Raw genomic sequence first — 27,127 nt, forward strand, 5'->3', positions numbered from 1 at the left:
GGAAAACACACAGCTTGGACCAGCGCCTGAGTTCCCAGAAACCACAGCCAAGGCCATAAAGATCTCATTCTGCAAACCTCAGTCACTAGTTTCCAATGCAACACCCTGCCACGTGCTCCACAAGGTGTGCTAAACCTTTTTTTCCATCCCTAACGCTTCTCCTGAGACAAGTTGCCTGAGTACAACTCAAACTGGCAGGTTGAGGCAATTCTGGAAGTGAAATCAGAGGTTTGAGCGGGTGCGGGGAGGCTCTGCCAGTGTCGACAGCCAAGTGCTGTGCCCCCTGCAGCGTGGTCCTGCATGGCTGGCTGGGCAAACGCGCCGCTGCCGGCCTCGTCCCCGGGCAGGAGACAGCTTTTGCCTGTAGTCAGAACTTGAAGGGGCTTTCAATGGAAGATTTTGTAATTTGAAAGGTTTACGTTTCAGTGGCACTTACACAGCAGAAAACTTATGGGAGGCGAGATCCCCAAGAGGCATCAGTATACTGGTCTGAAACACACTGTTTATTAACTTCAGTGAGAGCTATGCTGGTATCAGAGCCCATCCAATTAGTGAGGCCTGCAGGAATATCTGGACTCCTAAATCTCTCAGTTTCTGAAAGGGTTAAAGCTTATTATTAGCATATAATTTACAGGTCCTTTCTCCCAGGAAAGAAATAATGCACAGTAAATGCCACATTCATTTTAATAATACATGTTACAGTCTGTGCCCAACATCTGCACAAAGGTAAAGCAGACAGATTTTTTTGACATGTCCCACTCTGCCATCCAAACACAGGCTTTTTGTTTCTTAAGTGACGGAAGGTTTAATCAAGAAAGCAGGCAATTCATCAATCGAAACAAGGCTGCTCACACCGCCCTGACAGCACACACATGGTTTTATACAGAAGAAACCTGGCCACCTGTCAGCAGCACCTTTTACATCAGGATATACAAATGCACCGAGTGATCAATCCTCCAGCTTTTCCCATTCATTTCTTCATTTTCTTATTATATTTTTCTTTATGCTAGATGTTGCCCTCATTCTCTGCAGGGATAGATGGGAGACAAGGCAAGCTATGGCTGTTTATACACTATCATAAAAATTTATATACCCTTAGAGTGACTTATTTCCCTTCTATTTGACTACCATTATTATAAATAATTTTTCACTTCATTCAGGAATTTTCCCTGTATGTTATTATCTGTGGCTGACTGAGAGGGCTCCCTCTCTTCCTCACTGTCCTGGTGGCTCTGATAAGCCAAAGCAATATGCAGCCAGAAGATGCTGAAGTCTGAAATGAAGGCAATATGTAGTCACAACAACATCTTAATTAAGCTGAAGGCCATGAAGAAAGACTGTGCTGTGAAATACTGAGCAGTGTCTGTCGACAGGTCTGTCTGGAGCAAGGCATTCTTCTTCCTGCTGCTGCCCGTTTGAACATGCATATTAAACCTGTCAGATCCTCAGCACCAGGCTCCCAGAAGCACCCAGAGCCCTCCTGCACATCAGCTCAGGTGTAATTCTGCCTTTTGACCTCTGGCACGTGGCACGGAGTGGGACCAGGGAGTCTGCTGGAGAGGGAAGATGATGCCAGCAGCTTAAGTCTAAGTGCAGACAGCAGTGGCATGTGGCAGGCTCCTGCTGCAAGGTCTGGACAACGGTTTCCTGCACCCTGTCAAAGACTGATTGATAAGTTTACTGTGCAAAGATGAGTCTCCCTAACTTTCTGGTCATCCAGGGTCTCACTCCCAGCACTAGAAACAACAAAAGGCTGGTTAAAAACTGTAATTACTACTTTTAGGACCATTTTTATCTTGACAATAATTGCACTACACACTCCAAGGAGTAACAGGACAGTTCCAGTGGAGACATGGCAATTTCTGCCAAAATGCATTTTGAGGTCCCAAGTGGGTTCGATAGACAAAATTCATTTTACCTTCCACAAAGATGCTGAGCCCCAGCTGGAAATGCTGTTTTCATTGACTACAGACAAAACCTTGGGTTTCTACAGACACAGAACTGAGACAATGCTGTCACTGTTGATTTCACCCTCATTTACAGCTCCCCCTTCCCCAGTATTCCATCCTGCTCCCACCACAACAACTCAAACTGTGGCAATACCAAAACTGGAAGAGATCATTCATAGCGGCTTTTGTTTCCCTGCAACAGCACCAGCAAATCTTCCTTTTTGCAGAGAGCCAAAAGAGGGAGCCCGAAGGCTTGTCCACGCACGGTGGGACCGAAGAGGAGCCCTGCACCTGCCCAGGCCACTGTCACCTCACCTGCTCGCCACCACAGCCTGCACATTGTCCAGGCACACACAGCTCCCCCCTGCATGCCACAGCCAGGACCCCACTGTGGCAAACCACATCCCAGCACAGCAATTAGGGACAACGGTGGAAGCATGTTAATAAATTTCCCGTTGCCATGGCACTGCAGGGAGGCGCTGGCGTCGCAGCGCAGATGAACGGACTGGCTGCAAACACTACACCAACGTAACAGGAAACTTTGGAACCGTTTCCACAGCGTGTCTGGGGGCTAATCTACCTCGGCAATGTTTAAGCACGCAAAGGGAATTGTCCCAGCACCTCATCACAGCTGCCGAGAAGGCAGCAGCGGTCAGGAGCTATGCATGAAGATCCCTGCCAACACACAGGATGTTTCATGTGACAAGGCTCTTTCTTCAGAACCGACTGCCAGCTGCAATAGCCATTACAGCACACGTATGCACGGCTTGTGCAACAGCACGTCTGGAGGACAACGTGCACTTGGGGTTCAAAAAGAGTTATGTGCTTTGACTGAAATGTGCTCACGCAGACATGGAGGCCTAATGCCATGCCCAGCTCCGCAGGCTTGTTTTGTGCTTTGCCTGCAATTATCTGGTAAAGTGTTCAGGTTCTTTGCAAAATAGGTCATCTTTCCAGGTTGTGCTGCAAGCAAAGGCAGTCCATGGGAAGTCCTAAAGCAGAGCTGTTCTCAGTAGCAATCATGCAGAGTTGCTGCCTTGCTCTTTATGCGTTTGATGCTTTCTCAGGAGAGAAAGCACAGCTTCCTATCCTCCACACAAGACTGTCTCAAGTGAACACCAGCACACGCCTTCCTTTACATTTCTAAATCTATTAGGGCAGGAGAGTAACAAGAAAAACGAGTACTGACAAGAATTATGCAATTGTTATATTCCCTCTATTTAGGAACCTGAAGCTGCAGCTTCAGTCAGAGATTACCTTTTAAATAACCCTTTGATTATGGTACATGAATTAATGCCATGTTCCCATGTTAGATTTGTCACTCACTATTAGTAGCACAAACCTGTAAATGGCACTTTTTTGCCATCTTCTCTTCTCTGATTATGCAGAAACACTACCTTTTGTACAGCCCACTGAATCTACTGTTGTGTTTTGTGGGATTCCAAACTGTGCTGAAAACCTCCTTCAGCCAGATGACAAGACTGTACCTTCAATAGGTTTTGACAGAGTGAGGTTTAAAGCCAGTATTTTAGTCCTTTGGCAAAAATAACACAGAGCTCTGTGGCTAAGTGTGATTCTGCCATGCCTATCACAATATTTGCTCAGTGTAATGTTACTCCAAAAAAAGAGAAAAAGTAATTCTAAGGAAAAAACTCTCCTGCACATCAGCACAACTCAGATGAAGCACAGAACATGAGCTGGCCTCCTAAGAGAAGGGGCAGGTGAGATGCACTGTTGTGCCACAGCTGCATTTAACATTTTTCTTTACTTTGCAGGACCAGAAGTTCTTCCACTGTGGTTCACAAATAGCTTCCAGCCCACACAGCTATCAGCATAACCAGAAGTGACTGACCTCAGGAGATACAACTCTGTGGAACATCCCTGCCTCTCACTCCCACAGCCATTGCTTCCTGGGGTTCTGGGAAACCAGACTATGTTCCTTTTTAGCTCACTCTTCCTTCAAGACAGGAAACACTTAAGCAGAGGACCTTCTCCAGAGGAGTAGAGCTGTCAGGAAGAGCTCACAGGGTCCCCAGCTCCAAAACAAACCCACGGGGTGGTCCTGAAGCACAGGAACAAGTATCTGTACCTGCATGGTGAAGGAATGGGCTTGATCCTGACCATTCTAAATACACAATTTCCCTGCAGACCAGTATTAGTCAAAAATAAAGACCAGCTTAATTACTCATTGGTAGTTTTTTTCTACACTGACATCTGGAAACTATCACTAACTCTAGCACTTGTACACCAGCCTGGAACAGCGAACAGACAGAAAGCTGCAGCTTAAAGAGACCAAGCATGCATGTACAAGCACACGCTGCTTCAGAACACTGAACTCTCCCCATATCCCAACATCTTATTATTTGCCCCAATACAAGACAAAGTTTAGCATGAAACAGGCAGAGAAGTTTCTTAGAACTCACCTGTGAAGATCATGAAAAAGATGAGCAAAGTTTGTGTCAGTGTCGCTTTCCATTAAAGCTCTCATCCAGCAGCTCTGCAGGCAGCAGCATCCCTCTCCCAGGGCTGTGATCTCCCCAGTGATCAGTAACATTTGCTGCCAGTAACATGTGTGCCTGGGCATTTTCTGAGGTCCTGCATCTCTTCTGCTCTCAACCATTAAAATGGCACTGAGAAGCTGAACATGCTATCTCCTAGGTACCACACACCTGGCTGGCTGCGCACACAGGGCTGCTTTGCTTGGTTACACTTCTGATTACACAGGGGAGCAGAGGAAACGTGGCATGTGCCAGCTCACCTGATATGGCATACAAATTTGAGTGCTGGTGCTCCAGGTCCAGGCGAGTGCTGTGACTTTTCCCTCGAAAGCTGGCAGGAAGTGTCAGCGAGATGTGCCTGAGGAAGAGAGGAGGAAACAGAGATGATGCCTCTATAAAGCAGAAAATGCTGCTGCCCTCAGCCTGCTTTTGCCTGATGATTCTTGTCAAGCTAAGGAGCAAATATCAATTTTCACATTGCTTGTAAAAGCTGGAGTGGATCTCAAATAGCAGAAGGAGACCAAGGTAGTGCCTTGGCTGTAACAACCGAGAGTGGTTCTGCTGCTTAACCTGCTGCTCAGTCTAGCTGTGAGCAAGACCATCCACACCAGCACAGGCCCCACTGAACCCTGGGACTTGGCCAACAACAGAAGTGTTGCAGATGTAGGGGTGATGTACATGTTGGGCTTCCCTACAACAGCCTCTGAGGACAGGGAAGCCAAACTTCATCTCTGTCTGCAGACATACACTACTCCCACCCCCCCACCAACACTCTGCACAGAGTTCCTGCAGCAGAGATATTTTTACATCTTCCATTAAACTTTACTATAAATAGGGAAAAAGAAGCTCATGGAAGCAAAGCTGGAACTATTCTCAGTGGCTCAGAGCTTACTAAGAGGAAAGCTTACTTGCACGTGGCAAGCCTGGACACAGGCTAGAAGACAAGGTGGGTGACCTTCCCAGGAACACATGGTGTGGGAGGAAGTGATGCAATGACTGCTAAGCCCTGCTCTTCTCAGGCCCTAGGCCTGGAGCTACCAGAGCCTAAAGCTGTTCCGCATGGAGGATGGGCCAACAGCCCTCTGAGCAGTGAGCAAAAGCAGTGCCACCTCCCCACCCAGCAGGACACCGCTTAGAAAGTTGCCTGGACATGCCAGCTCCGGGCTTAGGACAGCATGAGCAGGGCTGCCTGCCACACAGCTGTGACTCTGTGCCTACTATCACACTGCCCATTCAGCCACCCAGCCATGGTGCTCCACTGAGAAGCCTGCCTCAAGAAAAGACTTTTTGCTAGTAATGATTATTGATAGCCTACAGATTTCTATGCTTTGATGAGAAACTCAGGCTGTTGCCTTTTAATTCAAATCTGTATTTCTCTAATGCTGATCCCAGGTCTGTGTGAATATTTACAAAATGTTATCATTAATCTTCTGGACCACATTGCCATACCCAATGAAGATGCTCCCTCTCCATAGAGGAGCTTAGTGCAGCATGAGGGCAAAGCAGCAGCTTCCATTTCACAGGAGTGAGAGCTACCAGACCTGGCCAGAGCCTTGGCAGCACCCTTGTGCCAGGAAAACAAGGCAGCCTTTGTGTTCCCTCACAAACACCCTGCCTGTGAGAAAGGGCTCTATGTACTCTGCAGCACAGCATCGAATCCATATTCTTAGCCAGCAGGCTTTATCTATCCAGCAAATCATCTGGAAATTATCTGCTTTTAAAAACAGGACACATTTTGTGGAGAACTATGTATTTTTAGCCCTTGATGCAGCTGATGGTGAACAGCATTGATAAAATAAGAAAAAGCAAACGTCAGTTTGAGTTTGGTTGGGCTTCCCAAAGCTATTTTTAACAAAAAAAAGATGGTGTGAAAATACTTCTGAATTTGGCTAACAGTTTGCTGTTTAAAACACAATCCATATGAGACTCTTGAGCAGAGGCAGGTTTGTCATGAACACATTTTAAAACAGAAGACCACTGCCTGTAGGCATTACAGGCTTTTCATTTGTTTTTTTAATAGCAGTATCCAAAAATACTTCGAGGCACTGAAACAACCAACAGGAAGACTTTTGAATTTCTCTTCCTTGTCCAGGGGACCACTTTCTTCATCCCAAACAAAATGCCAGGACTTGTTTTGGAAGTAACCAAAGCAGACCTAGTTAAAGGCACATTTCTGGGCAAAGTATTTGAAAAGTTTCAACCATCCTCTGTTGCAGGAGAGGCTGACCCTTGTCCCTCTGGCCAGTTCTGTTCCATGACCCAGCACCAAGCCGGCCAGGCCACCACAGGCTGTGAGAGATAAGCATTCCCCTCAACCAGAGAACAGCAGGGGCTGTGGAAGCACCAAGATGGACCTGTCAGCCTCTCAAATGCATGCTAGCAGCCTTCTAGCAAAGCTCTGAATGCTTGGTTTGCAAAAGATTTTCTGAACTAAGACCCCAGTTGCTACCAGCCTACCTGGTAACTCCTGCAAGCACTTCACAAGTGCCAGACGCTGAAGTGGTGCACACATTCCTCACCAGCCAAGGGACCCTCACCACACCCCCGCGTGTCCAGATATCACTGCCCAGCTCCCCAGGGCATCCCACTTGCTCTCCATTTCAGGCATGTCAGTGTTCAAAGAGACACAGAAGTGCTCCCTCATGGCAGGGGAAGCTGAACAGACCATGTATGGGGTGCACACCTCGGTAGGCAGGTGCTCTTGCCACCACTCCTGGGCGTTAAAGTGCCAGTTCAGATGCTGTGGACACCAGCCTGACAGAAGCAGGGTGGAAAGGGCCTGGATGCCAGCTGCTATGAGTGGTTTGAAAACAACAGCCTGTGTGCCTGCCCCCGCTTCCATGGCCACTTCCCATTTCTGAGACAAATGCCATTTCATCACTCCCACTGTGCAGTACCAAGGAGAGCCTGGTCTCTCCAAGAAGAACAGTTAGCTGCAAGACCACAAGACGGAGGACAACAACTGGTAGGAGGAGATAAGCTCACTCCTTCCCCTTAACAGCATGACATTGTAGGGGGAAAAAAAAACCACGAGGAAACAAAGCCTAATTTATTTTAAATTAATGCAAACTTTGGCCAGGATCAATATAACTTATACCTACTAAGTTGATTGCATAATGCATTTTCCTTATGTGTTGTGAAAGCCAAATCATTTTGCATTGTAGAAGACAAAAAAAAAAAAGGCTTCCATTGAAAAGCAAGAAAATCCCAATTACAAAGTCCCCAAGTTCCTAAACACATATCGTGGAAGTATGTGCAGCTCTGCGGCATATGGCAAATCAATTACTAGTTTAAATTTTAAAACAAAAACATGGTAAATGTGTTGCAGAAATAATCAAGAACAACGGTTTGCTTTAGATTACAGCGGCCACTAGAGTTTTGAATACAATTAATCATCATTCCAGGCAATGGGAAGCCATATTGACACTTATTCCTAATTTGAATATTTAATTAGGGTGAAGTTCTTCATCAAATTATCACAGAACTGGGAGGAAAGCCTAAAAGATTTAAACAATTACTACTTTAACCCTTCATCAACTGCTCACCTGTGAGCACAAGAATTTTTTTCCTGATCTGCAAAGCAAGAACCTGCTGAAGCAACACAGACAGACAGCATTTAAAAGACATCACAAATACCCTGGAAAGGTACATGGATGTTCGGCATCCCGCAGGGCTCCTTTGAGATGCCAGACTGACACACACTTCTGACTGCCTACGCTCCTCGACCTTTAGCAGAGCAAAGCTTTCAGGCCAGATCTCCATTTCAGCATCAAGCGTGGTTCCTCCCAGGGCTTTTGTGGTTTCTATTTGTTGGTTTTGGCTTTTGTTTGCTTCTTTTTAAACTGAAGAGCCTGCTCAGAATCGCTCACTGAAGGACACCAAAGTGCAGCCACCCAGTACTGCCTGCCCTAAACAGAAAGTGTCCCAGCCCTGCACTGGGAGCTCACTGGACAGGAACCTCAGCACTGCTCTGGACCCACCACACCTCCTGCCACACCACAGACACTCTCCCTTCTGCACAGCTCTGCCTCAGACCGCTCAAACATCCCTTTATGTGCTGTACTAATCCATATAAGAAAAATCTCTTTTAATGAGGAGTGATATAGTTATGAACTCTCTAGAGCCATAATTAGAGCAAACTAATTGAAGTTGTGTTTTGACACACTTTCCAAATTCACGGGTACTGCATGACATATTCACAACACTACTGCTGCACAGCCATGGTGACAGCAAAATCATTAGGCTAATAACGCTTATTTGCATTCTTATCATGCCAGCAGCATGCCGTTAAATACTGCTCCAACCAGTGCTCCTCTACTCTCAAAGTTTCCACTGAAAGATATTAACAGTAATTATTAGTACTTTGGTGGAATCTCGAATGTTAAAAGAATGGCAACGCACATTAACTATCCCCATGCCAATTATTTTCCTTTTGAACTGTCACAAAAAAAACCCAGTTTTTTTCCTCCCCACCAAACAAAAGCAACAAAGTGAATTTTGTGCTGCTGTGGTGAATGGAGAGGCTCAGCCTGTGCAGGCCAGCAGTCATCAAGTCTTCAGTCTTCTCTCTCCAACCCCCTAGTCAAAACCACATTGTTCCAGCATGGGTTAAACACTAAATATATTTTTCCCCAGCAGACAATAATTTCCAGGCAATTCAGGAGGAAAACAACTGCAGCAGCACAGTTCAGGACAGGGTAGGTTTAATTAATCCCTTCACTTCAGGTTTTCTCTTAGTTATTAAATCTAGAGAACAAGTCTACATATGACAGCAACTGAAGCAGAACATCATGGAGATCGTTCACACACTAGCAAAGGCAGTTTGAGGTCTGTGTGCACTATGGTCACTTGAATATTTTTTTTTGCTGAGAAAAACTCCCATCAAACAGGCCCCAGAATGCCCAAGAGTTCCAAACAGTTTATTACTAACTGTCTGCAGGAAGGCAATGAACTGCTTTTGAAGTTAGGGAGCAAGTACTCCTAAGAAGTATCAGAGGATCACAAGGGGAAATGCCAGGTATCAAAGGATGCTTCATAATTCATAGGAAAATACCAGCAATGCACAGCAAAAAGGACAACATTTTTTGCTTTCCAGCTGGATAGATGAGCATGGGAGAAAGAGATCAAACAACACTTTTAAGAACTGCCCCACATTACCAAATATTAGAAACCACACCTTATGCTGCAGACTTGAGTTGTCCTGTGCTTTGATGTACCACTGTCATGACTGCATTTTACTTCAATGTTGCAAAAACTGCAGGAATAGCTTCAAATAAAAAGAATCCCATTTTCCACTATCAATGGATTATGCAAAGATCATGTCTCATGCAAAACCGAGGACAGAACAATCAAATTCCAAGCTGTAGAAAGCTGAAAACACACCTACAAGAAATCAGTCTCAGGCTGCAGCTCTCAGGACATGTAATCCAACTTGAAAGCTTTGTCTGTGGAGGGAGAAAAGAGCTGATTTTTAAGAAGGGAGCTTCTGGATTTTCACTAACAGACACCAGAGGATCTCTCAGCAACTACTTACTCTACCAAATTGCATTTTCCAAACTGCAGCTACCAAATGGCACCACAGCAGATATCTGTGGCTCCAATGGTGTCCAGAATCCTATCCACAGTATTTATTCACAGTCCTTAACTTTTACTGTGTGATGCCAGAACACCTACCTCATACTCCAAAGAACTGCAATGAAAAAACAACAACTGTGAGGCAAGAATCACCTCGGGTAATGGACTTCATTCCAGACAATCTACTCTAATCGTGTAAACCAAATATTTAAATACTTTCTAAAACCTTCCTGACCCTTTCCCTAAAACAAGCAACATATGGACTTTGCAAGCATTTCATCTCATTCCAAGCTACTAAAATATCCTGTTTCCCCCCAAATCAATGAGAGCTGGTGGAGCCAGATTCAGATTTTATAAAAGTCCAAATGCACAAGAGAATGAAAAAGGGAGTGAGTGACTCTTTCCACTTTTAGATTTACCAGTTTAATTCTCCCAGCTGCAGGAAGGGAGGAAGGCCTGCCTGCAGCACACTTCCTCAATGCACTACATGCAGCATGCCTGTGTCTCCCCTCCTGAAACGACCACGCCTCAGTGCTGGGGAAAGTGATGCTGTGCTGTTCCGTTAAAGCTGAAGCAATCACCAGCTGAATGGAACAAACCCCGATGAGGGTAACAAGGGAGGCACAATGTACTGCAGAGCAGCAACCTAAAATGTAAGGCTTAATGCAGAATAAAGCTCCTGCAGCTTCCTCTATACAGGGATTAATTTAGATCAGAGGACTTCAGTAAGCAGGATAGAACAGCTGCCAAACAATAGAAGAAAACCAACAAGTTTAATTTACACTGCTTGGAAGTCTGAGCTGTAGCCCATTAAATTGTTATAGGCAGAGGACTGCATCAAAGAACGAAGGCCTCATACTGTAAGCATGAAGTGCTTATGAAGTGGTTGTCTGAGATGAGCAGTGCGGCGTCTCAGGAGGCTGCAGTGGGAAGAGCGCAGCTTTCCACATCCTTCACCAGCTACTCTCCAGAGTCAGGAGTTTTCAGATAATGAAGCAGTAGGGAAAAATTGCCAAACAGCAGAAATACTCCAAAAAGATAAATTACACACGGTGTAAGCTTCCTCGGTTAGGATTTTAAATTCTGTCAAATTAATCAGCACAACAAAGCCCAGGCTCTCTTGTATCTGATGAGAAGCATCTCCTGGAGGCCAGTCTCTTGCTGAGGGGCAAGGGTGGGTCCTGCCCAACCCCCCAGCACTGGGATGCTGCTGGCATAGCACAGCTGAGGCTGTGGGGAGCAGCGACACCTCCCCTGCAGAACCTGCTAAACAAATATTCCACATAAAGACTCATTTGGGAAGAGCACGTTGTCAGCACTTTGCCAGTAATAAATAATGACAGTCCAAACACTTTACTAAAAGCAATAAACTCAAGAAGTGTTTTGGAAAATGGTGAAAGTGATTGATTTAAAGAAGGAAATATCTGAACGCAGCCACATGCACTTCAGGGTGAAAGCACAGATTACAAATCAACAGTGGCAGAGATCATATTAAATAGCAGACAACAGTGAAGTTTTAGGGAAAAAATGTTCGATTCCCCCCCAGGGCTTATTTAACAACTGAGTAGAAGGCTTCTTTGAATGAATACCTTGGGTTTGTACTTAATGACCCTATGCTATACCCCAAAGAAAACAGGCCTCCAGGAATATTACTATACCAGCAACAGGGCTCTATAAAGAAAAATGACCCTACAGAGACAGAAGCCTCTTCACTTAGAGCACTCCCCAAATTTTAATGGATCCTCAAAACCAGCTAAATCAATCAGCCTTCTTCTAACTACAGTTAATGTCTCTCTCTCTCTCGGCCTCAACAAGGGATTCTTGTGCCTGGAAACCACTCACACTGTTTAAACATTTTTTCCTAATCATCATTTTCTACCACTGAGGCATACTGGACTGTGACCAATTTTTGCACGTCTTCATCCAGCTGAGTTGGATGGGAGCCACATGGTCAGTGCAGTTTCATAACAAATTCCTTATGGGAAACAGACTCTGGATAGATGTATGCCAGCACCCCTTACCCACTCAAGCCAACTATCATGCTCAGATCTGCATGGTGTGCACACATCACACACATTTCATCTTTAAATTCTGCTTCTTGCCATACCCACTTCTTGCTATATCCACAGCAAGGATCTACAGAAACACTTCCTCCAAACTCCAATTTACTGTTTAAATCTCACTTGTTTTTTTCCTAACCCACAGCTACTGTGAACCTATCCACTGCACCTTCACATAGATTATGTAGCTTATAAACTGGGAATGTTGGGCTGTACTTCACAATACAAGTGATGTGAGCACTCAAGCCAACAAGTATGTTTTGTTGTAAAGCAGAAGCCCTGATGATGAAACAGATTATGAAACCTAACTGTCAAGAAGGAAGCATCCTGAAGAAAGGTTCAGACCATCAGAGATCTACTGACAATGTTTCCCAGCGCAGTTTCCAGTCCAATCAGAAAGATCCATCCCAAAGAACTCTTCATTTGGTAACATTTGGTTCAGGTGAGGGACTCTTAGGTAGATTCCCCCGAGTCTGTGAAAGCACCATGGCCACCAGGATTAGCAGGGGTATCTGCCTCTGGTCCACAGCAGCTTTCTGAAGCCTTGGCTTTGTTCCATACCAGAATAGAAAAGCAATGAAACCCTGGAACCTTTTCTTCCACAGACTCTCCATAAAATCTATTTTAAACATCTTAAAAAGAAAAAAAAAAAAAGAATAAGGTAATTCAAAATAATATTGTTACTTAAAAAAAACAGGGAGGTAAAAGGCTTCCCCCCTTCCCCTCACTGAACCCACTGCACAGAGCAAGACTGGCTCATGGTCAGAGCAAGTTCAGGTCTCCACCACGCAGGCTCTTGGTGCTGCTTTATTAGCTGCCACCTATTGCACATCATCAGCCTCCAGCAGAAAGCCACATACTGATCACTTCCCAAGCTTACATGACAAAGTTCAAACACTATTAATAAATCAATTTGAAAAATCAGACTTCTCTGCCCAGAAAGGAAATTCTTATGTTCTTTAACATGAAGCTCTGCTGGGAGCAGAGGAACAGGAGCAAATCATTTCCCTTTTCCAAGGAGGGACAGCACAGCTATTTAAAAGGTAACTGGGAGAACAGGAGGAAAATTTACACATCCTGTTCTTATTTCTGGAGTTTAAATACGGCAATTGTTATCTTCTTATCAAAACCAGAGCAGCACTTCCCTCATGCAATACTCCTGCCAGATCAGGATTTCAAGACTCGAGCCCAGAGCATGGAGAGCCTGCGTGGGGAAGGATGGCTGCCAGCCTCTGCAGACCTGCAGCTGCCAAGGCTGTGAGCTGCAGCACAAGTGAGCTGGGTCTTTGGTTATAAGCCACGTGGATCAGGCAGGAGGTACCAGCACAGCTGGTGTGTGCTGAGGCTCTGGGTCTCTCTCAGTGGACAGTCCCTCTCTGCACAAGCCCGGACACCAGAGAGGAAACAGGCAGCAGGGAGAGTGCACATGCTGCTCTATTCCCCAGCATTGCTCCTGGGCTAGGGCACAGCCCAGCAGGATGGCTGCCTTCTTGCGACAGCCTGGTATGGGACCCTGAGTCATGCTGGAGATGCTGCAGGGACTGGTACCCTGCCTGCAGCCCCTTCAGTCAGATGGCATAAAGCACCCACTGCCTATCTCGGGTGGGCTCCAGCCCCAGCAGTCTGGGCCCTTGCGTGCCCACAGAGGGCATTTCACACTGCCCGGCTGGACACTAACCCCCTGAACCCAGAGAGGCTCCTGACTCTGGCAGAATGCCATGCTCCAGCTCACACTACACTCAGTGCCCATGACCTCTCAGACCAGCCCAGCTGCTTTGCCTCACTAACCAGGAGCAAACTATGCCCTTTCCATCCAGCTGGTTTGTGTCAGCTTGGGTTCTGCAGGCAGCTGCAGTGCACCAGCAGCACATCCCTGGGAAAACAGCTACCCCTCTCACAATTCTCTCTTTCTCTAGCTCTGCAAACTGGTCTCTCCTTCTGCTGGTGCCCACAACAGCTCATGCCTGGCTGCATCAGGAGTCCTACATCTCAAAAACCCAACAGAGCCACCTGGCTTGCCTGACTTGCATCCTACCACAATGGCAGTTCCTTCCTGAGATGCAGTGCTGCAGTGCCACTGGCCTCTCCTGGCCTGGCCAGGCCAGACATCCTGATAGTACTGTCACCTTCTCCTGGTCATCAGGCTTGCCTGGGAGGTGAAGCACTCAAGGCTGACACTTTTTTGGTCATCCATGTGCCCTTCTGGTCAGTTCAGAGCACAAGCAACAGACTTGCAGCTCAGTCTCAGATGGTGACAGCTCAGGCTTCTGTGGTTCTCAATTACAGCAGCCACAGAGATGTGCCATAGGCATCCCAGGAAGGCAGTCAGAGGAGTTCTGCCCTTCTGAAGCTGAAGACTGAGTGCCCAGCTACGCTGAGGCATGATAGGAATATAAGCGGATTGCAGTAAGATCTTCCTCCTCCGTGGTAAGCCATTAACCTTTCAGATGACAGCCTTGCAAACTAAATGACTGAACAATTCCCAGGGTCAGCACGAATCTACATTTTCAAAACCTGACATCAACAAGTAAAAGTTGTGACTGAATCCTGGTTTCTCCGAAGGGAAGATTAAACGCCTGTGACACATCATCTGCAATCAGAGTGCTCCATTTCCCAAAGTATCCGTCACAGATTGATAACATCCACGCAAAAAGTTAAGTGCAATTATGTCTGTCACTGTAAAACACACTTCAGCAGCACTGACTGACATCTTGCTCACAGCTGACAAATTGTGAGAGGGCTGTTTGAATGACAGTGGCAGAGACTGCTGCAGCACCTCTGGAAGGGATGCAAAATGTGCTCCCAAACCACAGAAGCCACAGGGGTTTGCAAAGCAGAGTGGCTGTGACTGGAGCCATCATGTAGGCAGTAATAAGGCAGGATGTCTCAAGGTTGGCCCTCCATGCATTCAGAGATCAGTGACTTGATCCCAAGAAGCTGGAACTGGACTGAAAGAGAATGTCACACATGACTCCTGCTCATCTGCTCCAACAGAACGTGGTGCATGGAGGGGCCAAACCCCAGGACACTGCTCAAATACTTGTGACCTGCACTTGTGTAAAGGGTTAACCCTCCTGGGAGAGTGGTCTTGACTCTGACCCCAGCTCCTCCTGCCCCCTGTCTGGGGGTGAGTCTGAACCTGACTCCAGGTTACCTGTTACCATCTCTTTTGGGGAAGGATTCCTTTTTTGCTCCCCAAAGTGATGTCTGCTGAGCTTAGGCCCTGAACACTGAGCAGAGCTACCAAGCAAAGTTACACTGAACTCTCACTGGTAACTCAATCAACAAAAGGAGATCTTTAGTAGCAGCCTTCTAGGATGGGAAACTGCAACTGCATTTCTCCAGGCTGCCATCAGTGCTGAGAAGCTGTCGCAGAATGTAGAGAGACAAGACAGTAAGGCGGCTTGATGCCTTACACAATGGCACAGTTGTACTCCACAGCAGAGAGTACCACCCTCACTGGGATATGCAGGGCTGCCTTAGAGACCATTAAGCCAAATGCCTGTAGTAGGAAACACCAAGAAGAAATGGCTGGAAAAATAACATATGCAGTCCAGCATGAATGTCAAACAAAGCCTCCACTTGTGCAGCTCCGGCTGTGAGCTGTAACCCCACGACACGAGCGACAGAGGCAGGAATGCTGACGTGAAACAAGTTGTGGAGGTCAAACCAGTGACATATGACAGAACTCTGATGTGCTGCCATCCACTGCCATCGGTAACTTACATCATGGATCAGAGGAGGAACCACAGCTTGTGCAGAAATTAACTTCTCCCACAGTAAAGAGACCTTCTGTTTAGGAGGGTTGTGTGTGCAGAAGCTCACTGGTGTGTTTTACTGATTTAGTTCACATCCAGTGCTAACAATTGTTCTGAAGTACCCAAGCACACCACATCCTCTTGATGTAGAATTATTTTATAGCACTAGACAGCAACAGAAGAGAATAGCTTAAATATCTGACCAGCCTAATGGCAGAATCTGCACAGTGCGCTCTGTTCAGCACTGCTCACTGATTTTCACTTAGCACTCAATGGCAGCATAAGAGTAACTCAATTGCTGTTCCTGTCAGGATACACCAACATGGAATAGAGCAGCAAACTGGCTACCAATGTAAGCTCGTCCCTCTATAGTGATGTAAAAATAAGAGGTTACTTGTGACTACAATCTTCCACAGACATTAAGTGTTGAATAACATACATTGCTGATAAAGTATTAGAAAAAGCTTTCAAGTAATATCTGTTCCTTGTAATAATGAAATATTTGCAGGGTGCACCTTTATATACATTTCTATTTCTTAAAAAATATATTGGATAATAAATAATCAGAGTAAAAAAAGAAAACAGACATGAAAGATGCTCTGAATGATCAGGCTGGTGGTGTAAAAGTTACCTGTAAATCACACATAGGGCATGAGTGTGGAGCTGGCTACAGACAGGTGGTTTTTACTAGGAGGCATTAATGTAACATTCAATTATTCTACTGCATACTGGCTGTTTTAACTCAGCCAAATTAGAATACATTTTATATTGACTATTTTGACATTTGCTTTATTTGGCAAGTAAAACAAAACTGATCCAATTTCCTTGCAGCCATTGTAAACCATAAACTGTACAACAAGAGGTTATAAAATATATAAGCCTTGTAAACACTTCTTTTTCAGAATGTCACTGATGCTCAGAGCTCTAATTTTGGCCCCGCTCCCAATAGCTCTGATGCTGCTCTGCAGCCTTCCCTGCTCAGCCATAAAGTGACCCTTCCACACTTAGTTATTAAGGGCAGTCATTGACATTCTCTTGCTATGATAATTTTTTCTCTTTATTGTGGAGATCTGCCCAGGCAGGAATTTCTTGCAGACAGAAAATGAAGATCCGTGCTCTAAAATCAAGACATCTTTTTCTCTGATCTTGCATGGCCTGTGCTAGCATGTAGCTTATGTCCAGTGGAGCTTCAAAACAACATACCAGCTCCCAGTGGGAAAGGCTGAAATCTCAAGAAGACTGCTGGCTTTTCATCTCTTTTGCCTCCATCTCTGTTTGAGAAGCAAGACAGCATCTCTGCCTGTAGCACACCTGACAGCACAGAGCAGCAAGCAGTGTGCCACGTCGTGGCAGGCAACCCTGCAAAGTGCTCAGGGAAAGAAATGTCCAAATGCTTTGGAGAGCTCAAAGAGCCACTTCAAGACAGTAGATTTAAGTCTAGGTCATGGATGAAGGCTTGAATGTACACACCTGCCTTAAAAAGATGCACAACATCTTTCTCAGAAAGAGTTTACAGTAGTTTAAAAGCATCACCCTCTGATGTGACCTGTAAAGTAAGACTCTAAAGGACAAGAGTATTTTCCACCCATATGATACAACAACCTTGCATACAAACTGATCTCCCTGAAATTCCCCTCTGCTCTCTCCTTTGAAATTCAAGCTCTCAACAGTTATTGTAATACTGTAAATGTATCTGCAGTACACCAAGTGCCTAGTGCAAAGAGATGTGTTCCATTAATTAAGCAAAACTCCAAAGGGACAAGTATTGAACATGCTTCCCCTAGCTAGAGCCTGGCCCAGAGCTCAGCCAATGTGCCCCATCAGTAGGAGCCCATCTCACACTGGATGCTGTGCTTCCGTAGCAAGCGGCAGTAGCATAAGGTGCTCGGTTCAGTCACTGTCTGGGTTGGTCTGCTGCTTAACACCTTCAGTTTTGTCCACAGAAATGCAGTAAGCTGTTAATACCAGGACTACTGTTTATGTGAGTGCAGACACAGGAGCACACATTTAGACACACACATAAATATTGTCTATAACACAGGAAAAAACCAACCTGGACAGACTCTGTGGCAGCATTGGCTCAGGAGCGCTGCTTCTGTCAAGTCACTGCAAAATGAGCGGCCTGCTCTGCACACTCAGTGTCAGGGGTATAACTGCAGCACAGCAGTCAAGTCCAAGAAAAGAAAAACAGGGCAGTACTTCAAACCATGAGTGCACTGCCTCTGGATAAAGAACAGAACTTGACTCCCTACACATTAAGATCTATATGAACACTTCTCTCTCCCTTTGATCAAGAAGAGAAATCACCTTGGTTACAGTTCTGGCCCACCTTCTGAGGTGATCCACACACTTGTGGGGAAACTACATCTCAGTTTAAAGCAAAGAAAAAAATGCAGTTTGCTGCTTTCTGATATCTTTACCTTGTATGTCTTTACACAACAACAGCCAAAGGAACTTCCAGTAGGCAAACACTTGAAAGAACAACACATTCCCTTCATTGTCAAATCACACCACATAATCATTCACCCCAGTGTGATACCTTAGTCTTGATTCCATCAGGCAAGGTTAGTAACACATTACTCAGCATTAAGCAGAAGGGGCTGGAAAGCACAAAACTTACCTCGGCAGGTTAGGAGCTGGTGTTGAAGTTGGTGCTTGGGAGGGAGGACTTGCAGGCTGTGACGACTCATGGTTGCGGGGGACTCTGCCCATCCTATACCAGATGCCCATGTTGTTCAGCTCCCTGTGTAAGCAACACAAAAGATGTTAATGCTACAAGCAAATGCTGCACACGTGCATGAGTGTCAAGCACTGATGTGTTTCACAAACACCTTGGTTAGAAAGAGCCAGTCTAATTAGAAAAAAAAAAAAGAGTGGGGTTAGTTAACTCCTACATCAAAGTCAGCAACACTTGCACCTATGTAGACTTTTCCAGTGACAAGCTTCAGCTCTCACGAACTGCTTAATTACAGGAAAACAGGGTGCTTAACCTCAGTACAAATGAATTTATGCCAACAGCTTCTGGAGGGAGGGGTACTTACCCTATGAATGTGTACTGAGGAGGGGCTTGTTTAGATCGACCCATGATTCGGATGTCACAGATTGCTGCCTCTGTAGAATCCCGCGGGATGAATTTAATGCACAGCCTCTTCTTTCTGAAAGCTACTTCTTCTGTAGAAACAATCCAGGACACAGGGTCATTTTTATGCAAGATTAGGGTATAAATGTTATTTATTGTCTTGCCAGATATTAGGCAGATAATTACAGCAGGAACTGGAGCCAAAAAACAGATATATGTCAGCAAACCAGACAGTGCAGTGCCACTCAGTGACTGGAGAAATGTTCTATCAGGAGCTCTCTGTAGAAGGTGTGAGATTTGTTATTAGGCACTGTGATAAACCAATACTCCTTACTACCCTCTGCAGAGAGGATAAGACATCAGTATGCCAGAATACTGCACCATGGCACATATAGCAGGGGTTTTCTCGACTTCCACGTACTTCTCACATTCTCCTTCTCTTTCCAAGGTAATGTTTGCCTTACTAGCCCGGACAGTTGTATCTAAATGTTCCTCCCACAAGCACTGCCTCTAGCAACATACCTGGAAGCTGGTGACACAATCTGGCAGTTTATTCTGCTGAACAAAGAGAGACGCAGGCAGAAAGACTGCCAGACAGACTAGCTCTCCACCCCAAACTCATGCATCCCAAGTGCTAATGACCCCTCCTGACTTGGTCAGCAAGTGCTGAAATGATACTACCACTACATTCACCACAGTATCTTTGTAGGGATGAATCTGACTTACACAGCAAAGCTCCTAATGGGGCAACTGTGCTGCACTGACCTGTGTTCAGAGGTGGATGGATGTGAAGTGTGGCCTTTTCCTGCTATGCATTACAGAGCAGTTTGACTTGTTTTCATGTTCTCCATCAAGAAAACCTCAAATCCACCAGAATTAGATGTGAATTTGTTATACAGATAAGCCCTATGCACAGTGTATGCCTGCATACAGATATAACCCACAACCAGCTCTGGGTCAGCCTCCCCACAGCAGGTGGTACTGGCACACAGGCACAGCTTTATGATGCTTGGAAACCATTGCTCTATCTCACCCTAAAGAGTCCATGAAAACCTTAGTGTGAGCAAGGTGAGGTTTCCATTAGCAAATACAGGCACTTGAAAGACAGGAGAGAAGTCTGAAAATCTGAAGTACAGGCAGTGAATGAAAATCTGGAAACACCCAAAACTACAAACCAATGCCTGCAAAATAAACCCCTGTCAGTTTAATAGGAATAAATATCCTCTAGCTTAAAAATATGCTCTCACTTCAACAGATGGCAAGCAGCCCTGTCCCTATAGGCTTCTCTTGTTTCGTAATCCGCCCCTTGGAGAAGGCAATCCATCCTGGCTTCGGAAATTCGCTGTCACACCAGCACCAATAAATGTACAGGCAGAGCGAGGTGTGTCACAGCACAGCATCTGTGCATGCAGCTTTGCACTGACAGTGCTGCTTTTTAGAGATGTTAAATACCTGTATCCCCAAAGTCTACTCCTCTCCTACTTTGGAAAATGAGGGCATTTGAAATAAACTCCTAAAACGGGTTTTAGGTGCCCAGGGTTTAGGGCTATTTAAAAATGCTCTCAGAACCTTGTCTGGAGTATAATGTTTAATATATTTACTGCAAGTCAACTGCCACTTAGAGAGGAGCACAGAAACACAAATATGCACAAATTTAACTCTGAACTCTGCCTCTTACTCAACTTTCAGTCGAATACAAAGCTGACTATTTGCTTTTGTCTTTGTCTCTTTCACACTTGGCTAGACTTTGCAGTCTAGCAAACTAGGTTTTGGAGCTGGATTCATCAATTACAGATGCTTAACCAGTGTTAATTTTAAGTAAACATATTATAAACAGTCAATCGAAACGAGTTCAGTCATGCTAACAGAGACAGGGATTTGCACCACTTCATTAATACAGACACTGTCTCTGTTTAAAGATCATCTAGGTCACAATCCAATGCTTTCTAACTTACTTTGGATGTTCCCTTCTATCTTTTCACCATGACTTTCACAAAAAATACAGCAGCATACAGAAGGTGCCCAACACTCCAGAGGGTGAGCAGAATAAGCTGATGCCTCCAGCCCATGCCACATATGCCCACAATTTCTTCAGGGAAAGGGGGTGAACCAGGATAATGGGAAACAGGCTGCAGAACTTCTCACTTCTCCATTATGTGTTCAGATCAGAACCAGGTCAGCAGTGACTGAAAAACCACTCTCATCTGCTGCAAGACCCTGACAAATTATTCCCTGCAAAGCAGGCTCATGTACCTCCTCTCTACTCATAACTGGACTGGGTTTCATTACTGATAAGCACTGGTACCAGTCCCACTCTGCAACAGCAGCTGTGCACTCACACCAGCACATAGTGTCCTGCAGCCCTTCCACACCCAGCTCCCACGGGGCTCATGCCCAGCCTCCTCCACACTGCAGAGCCAGAGCACTCAGTGCCTGCTGCAGAGCGCAGTTCTGTGACCAGACGTGGCTCCAGCTGCGCTGCCACCAGTCTCCAGGGATCCGAACGCACTGTTTGGAAACTGTCAGCATAAATGTTGCAGCAAAGCCACTCCTGCCTTGCAGAAATAAGGATGGTGTTAACCCCGGGCATTATACTTGTGCCTTCTCTCAGCAAGCACAACCTCTACTACCCTCAGCACTACCTGCCAGGACAAAGACCTTTCTTTGTTCACAGCAGGAGGGGTAAAGTCATCATGAAGAGACCCAGCCCCATAAGCACATCCCCTTCCCTTCAGCATCCATTTATGAACATACCTAAGTCCAGCAGCTCTGCTCTCATTAGGCCCAGTGCACCCATGCAAACTAAACAAGAACTATTCTGTCCTGCCCCAGAGCTGTGCTGCTCCAGCAGGTGCTAATCAGGCAGCAGTATGCAAAAGCCTGAAGGGTATAGGAAAGCCACAGGCTGTTCCACTGCAGTGCAGAGCTGCCTGCAACATGCCCACATAACCCTGCAGCAGTGCTAAGAGCATTCCTCCACCTGGGAGACAGCCCTCCACCACCCAAGTGCACAGGCAGGCACAGGTGGAGCAACAGCTTCCAAGGAACAGGGTTGAAGCACAGACACCAACTTACGTGAATCAATGGTCTCCTGGATGGGGATGAAGCCCACCGGTAGAGTGTCCTTGATATCAATGAGCTTCATATCAACCAAGACATTGCCTAAATGACTCTTTGGAGAGAAAAAAGAAACTGTTTACTATGACAATGTCATGAAATTAAGTCCAGCTTCTCACCTGCTGAAGCCCAAGACTCCTTGTCATTATATGTGACACACCAACTTTAAAAACATCAAGGAGGTACCAAGCCAACACCTGCAACTGTTCCCTCTGCAGGAACTACCTAATGACTAAATCGTCCAGGAGATATTGGACAACTTTCAGCATTCTTAAACCTCATCCACTGCCACACTTCTGGATCCTCAGAAGCACAACAAAATTCCTCCCTTTTAGAATCAAAGTTTTGCTTCACCAACTCACTCACTAAGCAGGTCACTTTAGTTCTCACAGACTCTACACATCTGCAACAGCAACGTGACATTTCTGTGACAGTAGCAGTGGAAAGCTTTACAGGAAGATGGTTTGTGTAGCCACAGCCAAAGTTATTACATGCATTAGCTAATTAGGACTGAATAGACATGGTTCTAGCTCCAAACACAGGCAGTCTCCAGAAGAGCAGGCCATTTGGAATGGAGAACTTCATTTGGAGTCCATATGAATTCTGAACTGATGCCTCATCCTATTAATCAAGGCTTGAAGAGCTCAAAACACAATTCACAATGACAGCCTCCACAATTGTTTAGAGATCAGATTTTCTTTGCAGTTCTTGTTAAAGCCAACATTGCTGCCAGTAACCTGGATTCAGTATGGAAGAAAAACCACACTTCAGTTACTGCCCAGCCTTTATTAACAGAAATGCAATACAAAACAATTAACATTTCATCCTAAACCATCAAACCATGTCAGCATGTTTTACTGGTATTGGGTGCCAAGTATTCCTTTAGTTCTTATTTGGCAGAGTGTTTCAGGTCAACTTCTACTCTCTGATAATTACACTGAAATGTTTCAAAACATATTTAAAATTGCAGTATCTGAAATAAAGGCAGATCAGCTCTGAGTTCATTTTTCGGAGGTTCTGCATTTTATGGCCAACTCCTCACCAGCAGGGCCAGCAGGCCTGCAGTCATGTCTCACCACACACAGAGTAGTGCTCTTTGCTCACAGAGTGGCCCAAGCCAGACAGCCCCCGAGTGCCTCTGGTCCCCTCTTTGGCCAGGGCATCTCTGAGCCAGCTGGATGCTGCAAAGCCTGAATGTATCTGTTAACATGGTCCTGGCACAGCAGATGGTAAACAAATGGTCACTGCTGATCCATCTTTCATGTTTTATTTATCCAAACTGTCTGTGTTCAAACATCAGCATGCAACTTGCAACTGAATCAACGATAGTTCCTCCATCAACAGCAAACAGGAGAGAAGCCTCAGGTAAGCTTGCTAGCTCTGAAACACTGGGGAACATCTCTAATGCTCCATCATATACTCAGGAGAAATGGGTACAAAGTCTTCCCACTTGTGAGATACACCAGCTGAGGCCTCCTCACCATGACACTCAAATAGGAGCAACGTCCTCTTAATCTGCCAAATCTTGTCAGTTGTTAAGAGTGACAGTTCTGACAGAGACACTACAGACTGTCTGTTATAAAGCAGCTGAGGTGCACTAACTCTGCAAACTACATGTTCTTCAGGACAAAGAGGTCCCAAAGTTCTGTTAAAAAAGCCCCAAGAGGTATAACTTCCAACCTCAAGCACAGCAGTGAGGCTCTCCCTCCTGGATGCAAGCTCTAGGTTACTGCCTCCAGGGAGGACCGCAGCATTTTGACCCTTGGTGGTTCCCAGTCAGACATTACATTTTACCCTCATGCAGCTCAAAAGGACTGAGAGGGAAGGAAAAGCTCTTGTTGGGCTAAATGAGGACAAGGGTGCTGCTCCCTGCATAGGAGAAGGCTGTTTTTCACCTTGTCTGCTCCTCTCCTCCTATCAGCCTGTTTCCAGCCTCTGCAGCCAGAGGACCAAGAGCACTGATTAGCTCAAATTGCATTCCAGGGACTGGCAGACTGGCACCAGCACCTACTGGTCTGGTCTCAGCCTTACAAAAAGGTTGCCTCACACACACAAAGCCCACAGCCTCAACAAGCATTAGTGCACGTTCCCCCTGGAAGGGTATCTTCAGGATGGAGCCTGCTTGGCCAGGCAAAGCAGGCTGCGCACTAACCTTGGAAAATCCACCTTGGGAGAAGAGAAGGCACTGCAGGTGTCCACAGTGAACCAGAGAGGCACTGGTCCACACCAGTGTCCAAACACAGGAAGTCACTGCCTGTAGGCTGCTGCCCAGAGCTCTGCCAGCAGCAGTCACAGGTCTAGCTGTGATACTTTGGTATCTCAAGCCCACTGAGGCAGGGCTTGAGATACTATGACACAGTGACATGCCCCACACCTCACACGCCAGCCTGCTGTGCAGATGAGATCAGCATCCTCCCCTCACACTCCCTTTAGTTCACTCCTCATCAATATGAGGAATATATTCCCAAACTGCACTGAGCAGAAGATCCATGCCAAAAGCCCAACAGGCACCAACTGAGGGTATTTACACTGTCTCTGGTTGCCAGCAGTTGCTACTATCCTGGAATTATTTCTGACAGCCTCGCATTTAAGGTAGCCACAGATAAAATTAATACTTAAATCATCACAGATCTTTGTTTAGTATCCTTCCTGCCTATTCTGGGCCTATTATTCCTGCTACTGCAGGTACTTCAGGATGAAAAGCAGAATTATTGTCCATTCACTCCAGAAAGTGGTATTTCCCATAGCTCTGGAGCTTTATTTTAATCTAGAGGCAGGCAGGGAAGTGGATGAAATAAAGGCCAAATACTGGAAATTGGCAGCTCCTGATTTTCCTGTGATCAGCCTTTGAAATCACAGTCGCTTTTCTGTTCCTGTTGCTGGTGAAAGCACAAAATGGTATCACCATACCCTGAAAGTGAGTTGCTGTGAATATCCCAAACATGACAAAAAGCAGGATTACCCACTAGATGGAGTGCATTCATTGTAGAATTAAACAGTTACTCAAGAAAAGAGGAAGTTTTCATATTAGCCTCAATAAAAAACACAGTAGAAGGAATCAGGCTCTTGCTGCACACAGTCTCCACCCCTTCACAGGAGACGTGGGCAGAAAACTGCCACTCACCAGAAATTAACTTATGCTTAATAGCCATACTAGAAGATGACAAGTATAGGGTAGCACACGCGCAACGTGGGCAAACGTTCAGGAATCAGCAGCACAAACAAAGAAAGAAAAGCTAATCCTGTGAAAAAAACATCTCTCATGCCCATGATTTCAGAAACTAACACTTCCCTCATCAACACTACCTGCATATTTCCTTCTCTACATAACTACAGCTAGAAATTCATCACATGCATGCAGCACCACTGCTGCAGCAGGCAATGCTGGTGTGAGGTGGTTGCTGAAATGCAAACACTCTCTTTTCTGCTGCTTTTATTGCAGATTTTGCCAACAATTTCTTTCCACAAGGAACACAGGCAAAATGCAAATATCTAGCCATTGCTGTTTGCCTCCTGACTCACCCAAACTCAGTGAAATGCTTGCTTGAATTATAATTGGCTCCATAAAATGAATCATGTTATAGGTAAGAGCACACCAGGTACAGATGCAAATCATGCAGACACACAGCAAATGGACTTACATTTTCTTTTGAAAACGATCTTGTGAAGCACAGGTATCGTGTGACCTTGGATTTAAATAAGCCATCTTTCCAGAGGTCAGCATCCAAGCCATCTGCTGTTTGTGCAACCTGGAAAGGAGAGACAGAGGGAGAGAGGAGACATGCGAGCTCAGATAAAGTTAATATATGTGCAGTACTTCTTCTGCAGACCTCTTCTAATTAACGGTAGCCCGAACTCTCACAGCATCTCATTAGTTCCTTCACGAGGTGCAGTGCAAAGAACTTCCAAGAGGAGGTATAAAAAGAAGTTCTAAAAATGCTGTCTCTTGGGAGACCATTGATTAAAGATGCTCTGACAAAAGCTATTCTAATGAGGAAACAGCAACTTTGGTTACAGTTTCCAAACAATAGTTTGGAAAAGTCAGCACATTGAGGCTCTCATTACCACCCTACATGCAAGGGCACATTGGGGCAAGCTGTGAGGAGGGGTCTGTGTAGACAAAGCACAGAAACTGCCCAAGTCAGGATGATTTTCATAGAAAAGACACCACAGAATTCTGGCTCCTGGGGTGAAAAGATGCTTGGAGCAGCTGGGGAAAGTCCTGGTCACTCGTGGACTTCAGCAGCAGTGCTATGTGAGGACACACCCAGCCAACGTCCTTCACCAACACAACCCTCCATCCAGTAGAATCAGTGGTATGAACTGAGGGGAAGGCAAAGGAGGAAGACCCCAAGTCCCCTATCAAAAGGGCAGAATCACATGCAGGAAGAGAAAGGCAAGAAGATTCCTCTCAACTTTGAGCTGATTCAAGGAGCAGGCATAAGGCAGCACCACACCCAGGGAAAAGGCTCTGCTCTATCACCAGCTGAGCACTTGTCCTGCACCGTGCAAGCTGGTAAGAGCCTCTGCCCCAAAAGGTTTGTTGCTAACTAAGAGAGGGAAACCACGCAAATGCAAAGAGAAAGGCAGCAGAAATAAGCCAACCCCACCAGACTAATACCTGATTAACGGCTCTCAACAGGAGACTTGCATGCTCTAAAGCTATGCAGCAGCACAGCTGACCTTCTACCTAATGCCTCTCAGATGGGACAAACACCTCCACTGTGACTCTTCCACATTTAATCTTACAGACTCGAGCAAGCCCATGGCTCCAGAGCAGCCTGATACCAAAGAGCTGACGTTCATTGCTACTGCTTGATCCCGTGTTTCGTCAAGCACAGACTCCGCGCAGGGTGCAGGAAGCCAGAGATGTGTGCTGACAAGACCCTTTGACTATCCGAAGTGCAGGAACGAAAAGTGTCTGATCAAAGGGAGCAAAGTGCCTGGGCTCCTCTCTGCATTCCAGCAGCCTCTGTCCACAAACCTCTGCTCAGCTCAAGACCCTGTGTGACACACAGCTTGTGGTCGGGCTTCTGCCAAGAAAAATGCCTCATTTGAAATATGAGGACTGTAAAATATGATTTTGGAGACA

At 45.7% G+C, this 27,127-nt stretch overlaps 1 protein-coding gene across 14 annotated transcripts in view; it reads right to left on the reverse strand.

Annotated features, from left to right (window-relative positions):
- MVB12B (multivesicular body subunit 12B) overlaps positions 1-27,127 on the reverse strand; it is a 61,209-nt gene that overhangs the window by 21,262 nt on the left and 12,820 nt on the right. For 12 of the 14 annotated variants that reach the window (XM_064171677.1, XM_064171679.1, XM_064171683.1 and 9 more), the window contains 5 exons: positions 25,677-25,784; positions 21,994-22,090; positions 18,881-19,010; positions 18,460-18,582; positions 4,708-4,805 (listed from right to left, as the gene is read on the reverse strand). In XM_064171677.1, coding sequence (XP_064027747.1) covers positions 4,708-4,805; positions 18,460-18,582; positions 18,881-19,010; positions 21,994-22,090; positions 25,677-25,784 — 556 coding nt within the window. Of the gene's footprint in view, positions 1-666; positions 1,655-4,707; positions 4,806-18,459; positions 18,583-18,880; positions 19,011-21,993; positions 22,091-25,676; positions 25,785-27,127 lie in introns of those variants that run through there. The other 2 variants (XM_064171685.1, XM_064171688.1) reach the window with 2 other exon arrangements.

This window comes from Pogoniulus pusillus, chromosome 35, assembly GCF_015220805.1.
Source record: "Pogoniulus pusillus isolate bPogPus1 chromosome 35, bPogPus1.pri, whole genome shotgun sequence".
Taxonomy (NCBI): Eukaryota; Metazoa; Chordata; class Aves; order Piciformes; family Lybiidae; genus Pogoniulus; species Pogoniulus pusillus.